At 40.1% G+C, this 14,765-nt stretch overlaps 1 protein-coding gene across 24 annotated transcripts in view; it reads left to right on the top strand.

Annotated features, from left to right (window-relative positions):
- The window catches only part of DTNB (dystrobrevin beta), a 266,778-nt gene that overhangs the window by 16,668 nt on the left and 235,345 nt on the right, over nucleotides 1–14,765 (top strand). For all 24 annotated transcript variants that reach the window (XR_008618857.1, XR_008618870.1, XR_008618868.1 and 21 more), the window contains exon 2: nucleotides 8,423–8,490. Coding sequence is in view for 5 of the 24 variants with exons in the window: in XM_055089074.1 (XP_054945049.1) it covers nucleotides 8,424–8,490 (67 nt within the window). In the remaining 19 variants the exon portion in view is untranslated. The remainder of the gene's footprint in view (nucleotides 1–8,422; nucleotides 8,491–14,765) is intronic.

Genomic DNA, 14,765 nt, shown 5'->3' with positions numbered 1-14,765 from the left:
TGCGCGCCCGGAGCCTGTGCTCCGCAATGGGAGAGGCCACAACAGTGAGAGGCCCGCGTACTGCAAAAAAAAAAAAAATAAATTAAAATAAATTAAAAAAAAAAAAGTGATAACTTTGTACCGGCAATGCTTCTTGTTTCAAATGGATTTTCTCTGGCTCTTCCTGAACACTTTCTGGGGAATCATCGACCTCTTCGATTTCTGAGGAGGAAGGACTCTCTACTGTCACAGTCACAGGAAATTCTGATGGACCTTTGTTAACATAGTTAAGTCTCTCTTTCTCAGAACTAGCCCATTTAGCTCCACGTTCCTTAGCGCACCCGACACACTTACACAGCATTTATGAGCTTTACACAACTGGAAGGTCACACCTTTATTTCTTATCGCAGGAACACGACTTCTGTAAAGTTTATTTCTGTCACAACCTGTCTCGCCAAGCCGTGGCTGGAAGAAGCTCTGGATACAGATCAGGAGCAGAGGGCGCTCAGGAGCGGCGCGCAGTCCACCCCACGGAGGCGGTCGGTGTTAAGTCCAGCAGGCCCTCCCGCAGGGAAGCGCCAATAGCGGGCACAGGCACCAAGTCCTGCAGCGCGCACAGGCCCTCAGAGCGCGAGAAGAGGTCGGCCGCGCTGTCCCGGCACAGCTTCACCGAGTGACCATGGCCCCAGCGCGGCCTCGGGGACGCTGGCTGCGGACACGATGCCCACACCCGCCTGGGGGCCCCGGCTCGCCTCCTGGCCCCTCGGGCGCCCACCGCCTGGCGGCTGCGGCCCCGCAGCGTGCGCAAGACTGGCGTCGCAGCCAGAAGACATAGGGCCACGGGCCCCAGCTAGGCCGGCCCCTCCATGCCGCGCTCCGGAGCCCCCGCGTGGCCTGGTGTTGGCGCCGACATCAACCCCTCCCAGGACTTCTTTACTTTCTATACTACAAGATGCCCCAGGCTCATTTGTGTATATTTCTTGCCTCAGGCATTTCTCCGAGGAGCCCTAGTTCCTTTTATTGAAGAATGGTATTAGAAACAAAAATTTGGCCACTAAATGTGCTGATTGCTTTGGGATACTTTTGTTTCTAGGCCCTCTCATTTGACAGAGCAAGGACATGTGTAAGTGTATACTAATGCATATACACATACCTACAAATGTTTTTATATGTAACTATCCATATATCTATATTGAGTTAACCATGAATGTATACTGATGTCTCCAATTGTAATCCATTCCATTACCACCTGGATCATTCTAGCTTCTCACCTTGCTTATCTGTAACCTCACACTTCACCATCTGCCATCTGTTTACTTAATTGTTCAGTTATGCATACATGCATAGCAGTATTAGAATTCTTAACCCATAACCTGTGGGAAACCAGAGAACAGTACTTATATATATTTTATTTTGCCTTTAGTTTTAACAGACTCTGTTCACTTCCAGAGTTACTTAGGTTACTATACTTTCCCCCTACCCTGTTCAGTGAGCTTGTTTCATATATTTGTAATACAGTTAGATTGTTTTGTTATATTCTTCATTTCATTCTGGGGTTCTCTGACCTCCTAAAGGATTAAAAAAATTTTTTTTACATACATTAGGTTTCACTCTGTGTTGTAATTTTCTTTTGGTTTTCACAAATGTGTAGTGTCATTGTTCACCATTGCAGTATCATACGGAAGTTTTATCACCCTAAAAATTCCCCCGTGCTTCACCTATTTATTCCTCTTCCCTTCTCCCCAAATCTCTGGCAACCACTGATCATTTTACCATTTGTATTGTTTTGTTTTTTCTAGAAGGTCATAAAATTGGAATCATATAGTATGTAGCCTTTTCAGACTGGCTTTTTTCACTTAGCAATATGTATTTAAGCTTCAAGATTTTTCATGGCTTGATAGCTTACTTATTACTGCTGAACAATATTCCACTTATGAAAGTAGTAGTTTGTTTATCTGTTCACCTATTGAAGGGCATCTTGGTTGCTTTTAGTATTTGGTAGTTGTGAATAAAGCTGGTATAAACATTTGGGTGCAAGTTTTGTGTGAATATACATTTTCCACTCAGTTGGTTAAATACCTAGTGCAATTACTGAATTGTATGGTAGGACAGTGATTAGTTTTGTAAGAGACTGCAAAACCGTTTTACAACCAGCCTGTCTGTGCATTCCCACTAGCAATGGATGAGAGTTCCTGTTGCTCTACATTCTTGTCATCATTTGCTATTGACAGTTTTTCAGATTTTAGCCGTTCTAATAGGTGTATAGTGGTATCTCGTTGTTTTACTTTGTAAATTCCTAATGACAAATGAAGTTGAACCTCTTTTCATATGCTTACCATCCATATAATTTCTTTGGTAAGGTATCTGTTCAGATCTTTTGATCATTAAATTTATTTATTTATTTATTTTTTTGGCTGCGTTGGGTCTTCGTTGCGGTGCACGGGCTTCTCATTGCGGTGGCTTCTCTTGTTGAGGAGCACGGGCTCTAGGTGTGCGGGCTTCAGTAGTTGTGGCACTTGGGCTGAGTAGTTGTGGCTCGTGGGCTCTAGAGCACAGTCACAATAGTTTTGGCGCACTGGCTTAGTTGCTCCGCGGCATGTGGGATCTTCCCGCGCCAGGGCTCAAACCCGTGTCTCCTGCATTGGCAGGCGGATTCTTAACCACTGCACCACCAGGGAAGCCTTGATCATTTTAAAATTGGGCTGTTTTCTTATTGTTGAGTTTTAAGAGTTCTTTTCATGATTTGAATACAAGTTCTTCATCACATATGTGTTTTGAAAATATTTCTTTCACTCTGGGGCTTGTCTTTTCATTCTGTTAATAGTATCTTTTGCAGAGCAGTTAATTTTGATAAGATGTAGCTTATCAATTTTTCCTTTCATGGATTGTGCATTTTTGCAGTTTGACCTTGGGCTTAGGTCATTAAATAATCTTTTCTAGGAACCTAACAGTTTCAGCTCCTTTCAGATGGAAGAAACTTTGCTTTCATTCTCATAGCTAGGACTCTGGTCTTCTTTCATTTTGTAGACTAAAGCTGTACTCTGGTTCTTCTTCATTTTTTAAATTTTACTTTAAAGATATTTATTGTTGCACTGTTTGCAGTAGTAGATAGTTGGAAATAATTGTCAACAGTCAAGGCTTGGATGAATGATCGTGATAAAATTCCATTCTGTCATTCAAAATTGTGGTTTTGAAGAGTATTCAGTGACATGGAAAGGTGTTCAAATATATTGTTAAAGTTTTCCCCCAGCTTTTCTGAGCTATAATGATAAATAAAATTGTATATGTTTAAAGTGTACAACATAATTTGATAAATGTATACCTTGTGCAGTGATTACTGCAGTTAAGTTAATTAGCTCTTTCTTTTTTGTGTGTGGTGGTGGTGGTTTAAGATCTACTCTCTTAGCAAATTTCAAATATACAGTAGAGTATTATCAACTGTAGTCACCATGCTGTGATCCCCAGGATTTATTCATCTTGTAACTGAAAGTTTGTATGTTTTGTATGTTTTGTATTTCCCCATTTCTCCCACCCTCCAGCCCCTGGCAGCTACCAATCTACTCTGCTTCTATGATGAGTTTGACTTTTTTTGGTATTATTAGATTCCACATATGAGTGAGATTACATAGTATTTGTCTTTTCTCTGTCTGGCTTATTTCACTTTGTGTTCTGATTTTTTTTAATTGGGTGGAATGAAGCCCCTAAGTAGGGTGATCAGGATCCTGTGAAGATCAAACACGTTGGAATAAATGTACCTAGTAGATTTCACAGGATGAACCACAGGAAGAAGGGGTTGCAGAGTCCTGAGATCAGGGAGTCAGAGAATTTTATTTGTGCATTCATGTGGACAAAGATTTTTGGCAGTTGAAATGGGAAAAAAGGGTGGATGTGAGAGTGATTATGAGGAAGGAAATGGCAGTGTTTGAAATCAGAGTTAGAATGTGAAGTGAATGATAAGGAGGTGTTGGTTACTTCTAGATTATGAGGCTCAGAAAAGGCAAAGTGCCAGGAGTCCAAGTGGAAGGAAGAAGAGAGATGTGTTTACATTCATGTAACTATTGACCTTTAAAGTTATATCAGGAAGACAAGGACATGTAATCAGGTGTGGTAGTAGGGTTAGATCTTTGTTGAGAGTGGACTGTTAAAATCATAATTACAAAGATGGAGGTATTAGTATCCATGGAGCACTGGGATGGAGTCATGCTAAGGCCTGGGGAAATCATTTATAGTAATCTTAATTTATGTGTACCCCATACATTTGGATTTTATGAAATCTGAACTATAAGCTTGGTTGAAATGAAAAGACTTAATATTTTAGTTTGAGTTCTATCAGAAGCTAACTCTTAGACAGGATTTGCTTGCAAGTATTTTGTGTTTTTTTGTTGTTGTTGTTTGTTTTTTTGTGTGTGTGTGTGGTATGCGGGCCTCTCACTGTTGTGGCCTCTCCCGTTGCAGAGCACAGGCTCCGGACGCACAGGCTCAGTGGCCATGGCTCATGGGCCCAGCCGCTCCATGGCATGTGGGATCTTCCCGGACCGGGGCACGAACCCGTGTCCCCTGCATCGGCAGGCAGACTCTCAACCCCTGCGCCACCAGGGAAGCCCAAGTATTTTGTTTTGGAGGTTATCCCTGCAAATATCAGCAGGGGACCGGGAGGTGAGATAGGGAAGGGAAGTTAGCAGATAAAGGTTTTGTTATCAAGCAAGTTACCACTGTGGGTGACAGAAGCTTATTCCCACTGGGGAACTCTAGGAGCCTGTGTAAAACGTGTCCTCAGATTTATACCCTTTAGGGGGCAAGGTAGGTAGAGTATATACCAACTAAATCAATCATTGGTTAAGACTGTTTCTAGGGAGTGGTAAATTTATAGCATTTCAGGCCTGTCATGCAAGGAACAAAATGGACTTCAGAGGTCAGAGAAAGCCTGGTTTCTCTGTTTAAACAAACAAACAGAAAATGCAGATGCTGTCAGTCAGTATAGAAGGATTCAGTAAAGGCCAGGAGATATCGGGAAGGGGAGCACCTTATTAACTGTTTCCTTAATACCTGCTCTGCAGTTCCAGCATCTCCAGTTCATTTTCTCTAGGCCACCAAAACCTGCATTCCTAGCTTAAATGAGCCAGTCTAGTGGCATATTAGGACTGGCACCAGGTGTCCTTTTCAGAACATTAAATCCTGGGTCATGGGGTGAGTACCGCCATGTCAACAAACTTTGTCTTACCTTTACACTTGGCTCAAGTTCAGCACTCTCAAGGTCCATTCCCAGGTATGTTCTTCCAGTTCCTGTTAGTGCATACCGTCAGGTCTAGCAGCTGTTTTGATGAATCAGCCCTTTTCCATCCAAAGCAGGGACAGTACCTTCCCTTTCTGATGATGTAAGACTTGACCCTAGTTATTAGCGTAGAAGCAGTGAGGGAGGTAGAAACGGATCCTGAGGAGGGTCAGCATCTTTTGAGGCATGCATCTCAGATGAGAACTTTGCATAGTCTTTAGGCAGAGGAGACTGCCCTTGTAGCAAGAGCAGAGAGCCACTTCTTCAGGCCTATAGGGTTCAGGGGAATCTTGGCTGGACTATGAATTCAGTCTTCTTTGTTAAGCTGCTTACTTTCATAAACAGAATTTAAGCCTGATTTTTAGCACAATCTGCTCTCAAGTTGTGAGAGCTGAGGGTTCCTTAAAAAGTGCTGCCTAGGCGGCTTCCCTGGTGGCGCAGTGGTTGAGAATCCGCCTGCCGATGCAGGGGACGCCGGTTCGTGCCCCGGTCTGGGAAGATCCCACATGCCGCGGAGCGGCTGGGCCCGAGAGCCACGGCCGCTGAGCCTGCGCGTCCGGAGCCTGTGCTCCGCAACGGGAGAGGCCACGACAGTGAGAGGCCCGCGTACCACAAAAAAAAAAAAAAAAAAAAAAAAAAAAAAAAGTGCTGCCTTGGAGGTCCCTGGCTCTCGTAGCGTGCTCTGAGTTGGTACTTGGCTGATTTAAGCCTTGACATGTTCTTTCTTCCGTGCATCCGTCCTACTTAACAAAAGCTCAGCCATTTAATTGTCTTTAAAATTCCCAGTTCTCCTATCTCTCTCAAATGCTAAAGCTATTGCATAAACCAATCATCTTCTTCTACCTGTGTCCCTTACTAGCTCCACCACTTCATGAGTCTTAGTACTATCCATGCAGCAGCACACCAGGGGTTCTCACCAAGCTACTTACTACCAGCACTGGGATCCTTGTCATCTGTTGGCGAGTGATCCACTTACAGAATTCATCTTGAAGGTCTGTTTTACAGGATCAGATCTGTCTTATTTTGGGTTACCCTAGAAGCAAACGCTCTATAAGGACTCAAGTGCAAATTAAGAAAAAAAATTTTTTTTTTTTAGATCCTAGGAAATACTGGTAGAAGAGTGGAGAAGTAAGACAGAGAAGAAAGTAGATAATAAAGGATTTCTTATCAGGCACCATGGGAAAGCTAGACGTGTAGTAATGCAATATTAATTACTATTGCTTCAGGTTTGGTTGGCATGCTTTTACTTAAAGGACCAGATGGCAGTTATTTTAGACGTTGCATGCCAGATACTCTCTGTTGAAAACACTTGACTCTGCCATTGTAGCATGAGAGCATCCTTAGACAATACATAAATGAATAGGTGTGGCTGTGGTCCAGTAAAACTTTATTTGCAAAAACAGGTGGCAGGTCAGATCTGGGCCAGGTACTATAGTTTCTCTAGTTTGCTGACACCTGCTTTATGTGCTCTCTTGCTTCCAATGCCACAGTAATCACACATGCAGATGTGGGCTCTGAAGTGGCATCGGCAGTGCTTGTAGTTTCGTGGTCATCCAGATGATCTAAAATATGTTTATATTAATTTTTTTAAAGATTAATCTGGAAATAAAGACAAAATTTAGAAAACTGTAATGAAGAACTTAGGGATCTCCAGGAATTCATAATTCTACTTTGAGAAAAAGTGATTTAAAGAAATAGCAAAAGTAGAAGTATATAATAAATGATATATATTATAAAGGACATTATGATTCTCTGTTTTAATCTGTGTTTAGCATTTAAAATTTGTATTACCCAGTGGGAGATCAAGTTTGGGGACAGCGAGGAGGCTTTTGAATATCTTCGTTTCATTGTAATTATAGGCTCCTGGTACCAACTCTTGTTTTTTTCTCTAGGACCTAGATTTCATTAGATGTTTGCTGTTTCTGGTTGCTTTTTCTTTGGCTTACTTTCTTTCTGTTTAAAACTGTTTCCTCTTGGGGGCAAATTGTTAGGTAACCATCATGTACGTTGAAGCCTATTTGGTAACATTTCAGTGATCTAGGAAAGGGATAGTTTTAATGATCAGAATATTAATTGCAGAATGTTGAGGAATATATTTACATTTTAAATTTTCTTTAGGATATATTTATAACTAAACTTTCAGCAGACACTTTGCTTTAATAGATATGTAATTTGTGTAGTCACCATTTAATTCGTGATTCTAACGTATTTGAGAATGTTATGTAAATCGCTCCATGATTTACAGCAGTTTAATCTTCTTAGGGATATTTAGCTCATGCTATTTGTCTAGATATTTTTTTCTTCATAGAGTAAGGCGAAGTTTGGCTGAGATGTCACAGATTTTGCATCAGTAGGGTCCATGCAATGGGCTATTGTGTTCTAGCTTTTTAAGCATAGAGATTTGAAAATATGCATCTAGAGGCAAAAATTATGAAAGAAGTTTAATGAAAGGGTTGGGATTCTACTCTACCGCTTCTGGGTTGTGTGTCCTTGAGCAAGTTAGTGTTCTTTTCTAGGCATCTGTTTCCTAATCTGTAAAATGGGGATAATAATAATAATAATGCCAGCACCCAGAGTTGTTGGGAGGATTAAATGAGATAATGCATGGAAAGAGTTTTTTCTTAAACAAAGTGACTGGCATAGCCAAAGTCATGTGATTAAAAACTTACATTTAGGAGTTCTTTGAGTTTGTGGATGAATACCTTTTTTGTTTAATACTTTTTAATATAAAAATAAAAGATTCTGTTTATACCTTTTATGTATAAGCTAATTATCCTGATGTTCTTTATTATAGCCTTTCATTATAATTATTATCTTTAGTAACATGTTTATCCATGTAAAGCAGTAGGAATATGGGGAAAATGTCTCAACTAATCCAGGACTCTGCAGAGAAAATAAAGTTAGAGATAAGACATGGCACCATATTTTCAGCACAGGAAGCAAGTGTATGAGCTCATTTAAGTATTGACTTTATAATATTTTAGAAGCTATCAAATAAAGGGACAACAGTTTGTTTTGTTCTGTATCGGGCTTCTACTTTATTTTTACTGATATCCTTTTAATGTGTGCATACACAGCTTGGTTTCCTGTACCTCTTCACAACAGACTGATAAGCACTTGGTGGAATTGTCAAATTACACATTGGTTTATTGTATCCTTCTTTGTCTCTAGGATGATTGAGGAAAGTGGGAACAAGCGGAAGACCATGGCAGAGAAGAGGCAGCTGTTCATAGAAATGCGTGAGTCTTGAGTGCTTCTGGAATCCTGTTTGTATGTGTGGGAATGGTTTTTTTTCCCCCCGATCAAGTCATAGCATTAATCAGAAGTTTTATGTTATAAGCTTTAGAAAGGGAAGAATGGGAGTTAAAGAATCGTGCAGTTGGAGGACACCAAGCCAGAGCATATATTTTAATTGAATTGACTTGAATTGCTTTCTTCAAGGTCATAAATAAAAAGGCAGAAATGTTACCTAAAATATCTGTGAGTTTAAGCCATGCCAGTCAATTTAGACTTCTTGCTGTAACTCTGTTGTTATCATGAGATTGCAGGTGGTGATAAATAAGTAATACATTATATTGTGTAAATTACCTTACACTAGATAAAGATTCTAAGGTAGCGAGGACTAAGTGTTAGGAAACACTTAGAGCTGTAGGAAAAAGTAAAAGCAGGAATGTGTACTTTGGTATATTACTTTACTATATACCCTTTGAAATCTTCTGTTAAAAAATTCTTATATTGATGTATTCTTATTTATTCTCATATATTCCTATATTCTTATATGTTTCTTGTATGAAACTCAAACAAAGAAAAAGATGGCCAGGAAGAGTAGGGCAGTTCCCAGTATTTGAAGGATTGTTTTGTTTTGCGATTGCTTGTCTGTGTGACCTTGACCAAGTGGCCTTGACCAGTGCGTTCACACTTGGTGGACCTCAAATTCCTTAGCCAGGAAATATGGTTATTTGTCTGTACCAGTGATTGTGAAACCTTTTAAAAGCACTGTGCTCCTTACAAGGACCTTCAACATGAGTGTCATAAAATTCGTTCTACTTGGCTGAAGCCAGGCTGGGGAAGTAGGAGTCAGCTTGAGATGGCCCCTCGGGTAGTTGCAGAATTCTAGAATTCTACCTACCACAGAGTGAAAATCAGCAGATCAAGTCTCAGAAGACCCTTCCAACTATCAAGCTATTTTAAGTCTTTATAGAGTCTTAGTCATGGGAGGCAGAGTTTGACTCAACTCAGACCTACATTATCCTGCCAGGCATAGCCTAGATAACTGTTTGTTAAAGGAGGCAAAGAAATTTTTGGCATTGGTTAGGCAGTCGGTCTGGGTGACCTTTTAAGGACTTTTGTAGCTCTGAGTCTCCAACTGCTAGTCATCTAAGCCAGACAGCTTGGAGTCACTTCTCTCCACCTCACCTTTCACCTCCAAGGAAATGGCAAAGTGCAGCTGAGTGTTCCCTCAAAAGTGAGTCTTGAATCTGTCTGTTCCTCATACCATGATGGTGTTGAATACAGGCTCTGCAGTCAGACTGCCTGGGTTTGGATCTAGGCTCCCTCACTTCCTGGCTGTATAACCTTGGGCAAGTTACCTTCTCTCTGTGTCCTACAGTTTCTTCATCCATAAAATGGGAATTGTACCTACTTCATAGAACTATCATGAAGATTAAATGAGATAATGTGACTAACGCACTTAGCACATTCCTTTCCCAGAAAAGTAGGTATTTAATGTGGTTAGCTGTGTTTATTATTAATATTTTTATCCTTGTTACTTTTCTAAACTAAAACAATTGGTTTCTGATCCTTTCCTTCAGTCTTGACACTCTCAAATCGGTGATCTCTGATGCTGCCAGATTGGACCCAGATTTATTCTAGGTTACTTCCTTCTTAAATCCCTTCAGGGCTCGTCATCACGGTCCCGAGAAAGCCCAAGCTCCGCAGTATGCCAGACGAGGCCCTTCTGGACTCTTTTTCTTGGTTCCCAGTTTCCATCACATGCCTTGTGTGTCATTTCCCAGCAATTCTGAACTGGCTTTCCCCAAGATAGATCGTGTTTTCCATGTCCCTGTGCTGTTGCTTATGGGGTTGCCTTCACCTTCATCTGGCTTGTTGCTCCTGCCTACCCTTCCAGCCTCAGCAAAAGGGCCATCTTTTCATTTAATTTTTAACACATTTACTGAGAATCTGTTACATTCCAGGCACCATTCTAGGTGCTAGGGTTATAGGGGAGAACAAAACACAGTCCCTGACTTCACTCATACCACTTACATTTTAAAAGGGAAACCGACAAAAATGGAAACCAAATAAATAATAATTCCTCATACTAAGAATTACCTGGCGTGCACTCACATGGGCATGTGAGAGAGCATGACTGGGATAGATATTTGAAGTAGAAATTGGGTATTCTGCAAAGAATTGGGTTTACTACTTAGTGAGTGTTATCACTGACACACAAACTTCATATAAATTACCATTCTCTGTAACAAACTCAAGGATAGGAACAGACCGGGAGATGTTTGGTGGGTATGGCTTCTTGAGCCTCCTCTGCTTCTTCACAGGAGGAATTGCATTGGTGGCAATGGTATCTGCTGTGGGAAGCCCCACTCTCATTTCCAACATCACCCCAAATCTGCGTTATAATTACTTTCTGAGGATGCAGAAATCACCATTTGCCAGCCTTATGACTTGGCCCTATCATCTAGGTGTTGGGTTGATTTTAGTATGTCAGTTTTGAATCCAGTGATCTTTCTGCACTCTTTCATTAGTCTTAATGGTTAGTTTAGACTTCTGCTTAGGTAGGTAACTACATGTACATCATTTTATAAAAAGACTTTATTTTTTTAGGGCAGTTTTAGGTTCATAGCCAAATTAAAGAGGAAGGAACGGAGCTATCTCATACATACCCCCTGCCCTGACACATGCATGGTCTCCCCCACTATTAACACCCACACCAGAGTGGCACGTCCATTACAACTGATGGACCTACATTGACACATCATAATCACTCAAAGTCTATGGTTTACATTAGGGTACATTCTTGGTGGTGTACATTCTATGGAACTGCATTATTTTTAAAGAAAGGCCATTTTGACTCTTATTTTTGCAATCCTTATACCTCTTTTTCATGACCTACTGTACTGGTTAGGACCTCAGATATTATATTTAAGAGTTGGGAGGATAGCAGGCATTCTTGTCTTGTTTTTGACTTGAATGGGAATGGATGTAATATTTCACTATTAAAATGATATTTGTTGTAGGTTTTGTACCCTTCATCAGGTGAAGTATCTACTTTTCTGTCCTAATTTACCAAGAGTTATTACTGTTATTTTCTTTAAATCATGAATGAGTATAGAATTTTATCAGTTGTTTTCTGCTTCTCTTGAGATGATACAGTGACATATAATATATTTCTCCTTAACATACATAGTTCTGGGGCCAGCAGTCTTTTTCTTAAAGAGCCAGAAAGTAAATATTTAGGATTTGCAGGCCATATGATGAGTTCTCTGTCATAGCTACTCAACTCTGCTGTTATAGCATGAAAGCGGTCATAGAAATTTAATAGTTTAGATAGGTTGTGTTTTTTTATCTTGTGTTACCTTTATTGTTGTGCCTTTCAGTAGTATTCTTAAGCCTTTCTATTTTTAGACAGTATCTTTTAATTTCCTATTTTGAACAGTGATGAAATTAGTTTGTTCTTTCTTTGCTTAGTATTTTATCTTCTGGACTCTAAGCACCATGAAAGTAAGAATCACATGTATTTATCATGGTAGCCCCAGCAATTCAATAAATATTTATTAAAGGAGGAGTGGAATAAATTACGTACAAATAATTTGATAGTTTACGATTTTTATATGATGTAACATTACTAAGAAAAAGGAAAGGTGATAATCTCTCAACTCTGGTGCTAAAGTAAAAACTTTTAGATGAGTCTACAGAATACTTGATGCCAGGCCTCCATGCTCAGAGATTCCAGAATTTTTCCTTTTCCAGAATTTTGTCACTTTTATTGGTCTTCTCAAGGAACTTAGGCTTTATTGGTCCTCTCTATGTATCTTTGTTTTCTGTGTCATTATTTCATGCTATTACGTGGTTTATTATTTTCTTCTTTCTACTTTAGGCAGTTCTGTTTTTCTTTTTCTAATGTAGGTCATTTATTTTCAGACTTTTTTCTTTCTTTCTTTTTTTTTTTTTTTTTTGTTTGTTTTTGCGGTACGTGGGCCTCTCACCGCTGTGGCCTCTCCCGTCGTGGAGCACAGGCTCCGGACGCGCAGGCTCAGCGACCATGGCTCACGGGCCCAGCCACTCCGCGGCACATGGGATCTTCCCAGACCGGGGCATGAGAACCCGCGTCCCCTGCATCGGCAGGCGGACTCTCAACCACTGCGCCACCAGGGAAGCCCTTTTTTCTTTCTTATGTAAGCATTGAAGAATATACTTTTCTGTGATTTTCAATTTTTGTATTACATGTGTTCTGATATATACTATTTTCATTATCAGATCTCTGTGTTTTCTAATTTCTGTTGTAGATTAATGAGAAGTATCCTTTTAAATTCGTAAATGAATGTCTGTTTTAATAATAAAGATATTTAGCTTAATGGGATTATGGGTCAGGGAGTGAGGGATGTTCTAGGATCGTTGTATTTGTTGATATTTATGTTATATGTTTTTCTAAATATTCCATGAGTGCTTGAAAATAATGTGTATGATTTCTGTGTTATCTAGATCAAGCTCGTTATGTTTTTTTGTTTTTTGTTTTGGTACGCGGGCCTCTCACTGTTGTGGCCTCTCCTGTTGCGGAGCACAGGCTCCGGACGCGCAGGCTCAGTGGCCATGGCTCACGGTCCTAGCCGCTCTGCAGCATGTGGGATCTTCCCGGACCGGGGCACGAACCCATATCCCCTGCATCGGCAGGTGGACTCTCAACCACTGCACCACCAGGGAAGCCCTGCTTGATCTTAATTACTGGAAGTTGTTAAAAATCTCTGCTTTGCTACATGTAAAAGTATGAAATTAGAACGCTCCCTAACACCACACACAAAAATAAACTCAAACTCTTTTAATTGATCTGACCTAGGGTCAAATCAGCACATAAAATTTAGTACATAATTTTGATGAGAATTTACCTCTAAAGCATAAAACTTATTAAAACAGATTTCCTAAAGAGTACTTAAATGTGTTCAAAAATAGATAAAATATTTTTTAAAACTAGAAGGTTGTAGAAAAATCCCATTATTCACATAATAATTCAAAGAGTGTACAAAAACATAAAGTATGGACTAGTTGAGTCTTCTACAGGAGCTAGGTCTTCCAAAAGAACACAGGTTTGTACTCTGTTTGTTGAGAGAATCCACACCTGAGTCTCAAGGGAACTACTAGAGAGAACAAAGGGTCTTGATGCTGGAACATCCTTGGAGGCCCATGACAGACAAGGAAGGATCTGGATATGGTGGTGTCAGAGAGGGTGAAAACTTTCTCTACCCTTCTTGGTTCTTCTGGCGGGTATAAAAACTAAATTGACATGAGACATTAACAGGAGCTAATCAAATAAAAGGTGAAATAACATGTACACATGGGAGAGACCCAGGAAAACTGAGTAACTCACCAAAATGGCTAAAAGTCTCACCTTAAATATCATCTTCAGCTAAAGACAAAAGAGGGTGTTGGGGGTATTGATCTGAGACTTCAAAGGGCAGGAAGGCAATTCACATGAAGATGGAAAAGCACATGTTTGGTAAATAAATGTTTGCTGGCCCTGCAGAGACAGTGGGAAACAGAGAGGAATTTTAACAGACTTTGCTAGGTTCCTCCCTGTCTACTCTACCTAGTTCATATTAATAGTTATCTATGATCATAGCTCCGTTCCTGGAACAAGTTCCTATCTACTTTCTTTAGGCAGCAAGGGGAAGTTAAAAAAAAAACCTTCCTGAGTCTTCTGTTTCTTAAAAATAATCAGCCTACCTACTAGAGCATGGACTTGAGGATATGGGGAGGGGGAAGGGTAAGCTGTGACGAAGTGAGAGAGTGGCAGGGACATAGATACACTACCAAATGTAAATTAAATAGCTAGTGGGAAGCTGCCGCATAGCACAGGGAGATCACCTTTGTGCTTTGTGACCACCGAGAGGGGTGGGAGGGAGGGAGACGCAAGAGGGAAGAGATATGGGAACGTATGTATATGTATAACTGATTCACTTTGTTGTAAAGGAGAAAGTAACACACTATTGTAAAACAGTTATACTCCAATAAAGATGTTAAAAAAAAAAAATCTCTGCTTTGATCATGGATTTAAAATTTCCCGCCTGTAGTTCTGTCAGTGTTTTGAAGCTTTTGTTCTTAGATGCATATATATGAAAATGTTCTGTCTACCTGGGAAATTGAATCTTTTATTATTATATAGGTAAACTTTTTTTTTTCTAGTCATGTTTTTTTGCTTCAAAGTTTGTTTTGTTATATATTAATATATCTATACCAGCTTTCTTTTGGTTAGCATGCCTAGTACAGTATATATCTTTTTTAT

This window comes from Physeter macrocephalus, chromosome 12 (assembly GCF_002837175.3).
Source record: "Physeter macrocephalus isolate SW-GA chromosome 12, ASM283717v5, whole genome shotgun sequence".
Lineage (NCBI taxonomy): Eukaryota > Metazoa > Chordata > Mammalia > Artiodactyla > Physeteridae > Physeter > Physeter macrocephalus.
Note: the sequence above shows the minus strand (reverse complement) of the source record. Positions and strands in the feature narration are given on the sequence as shown.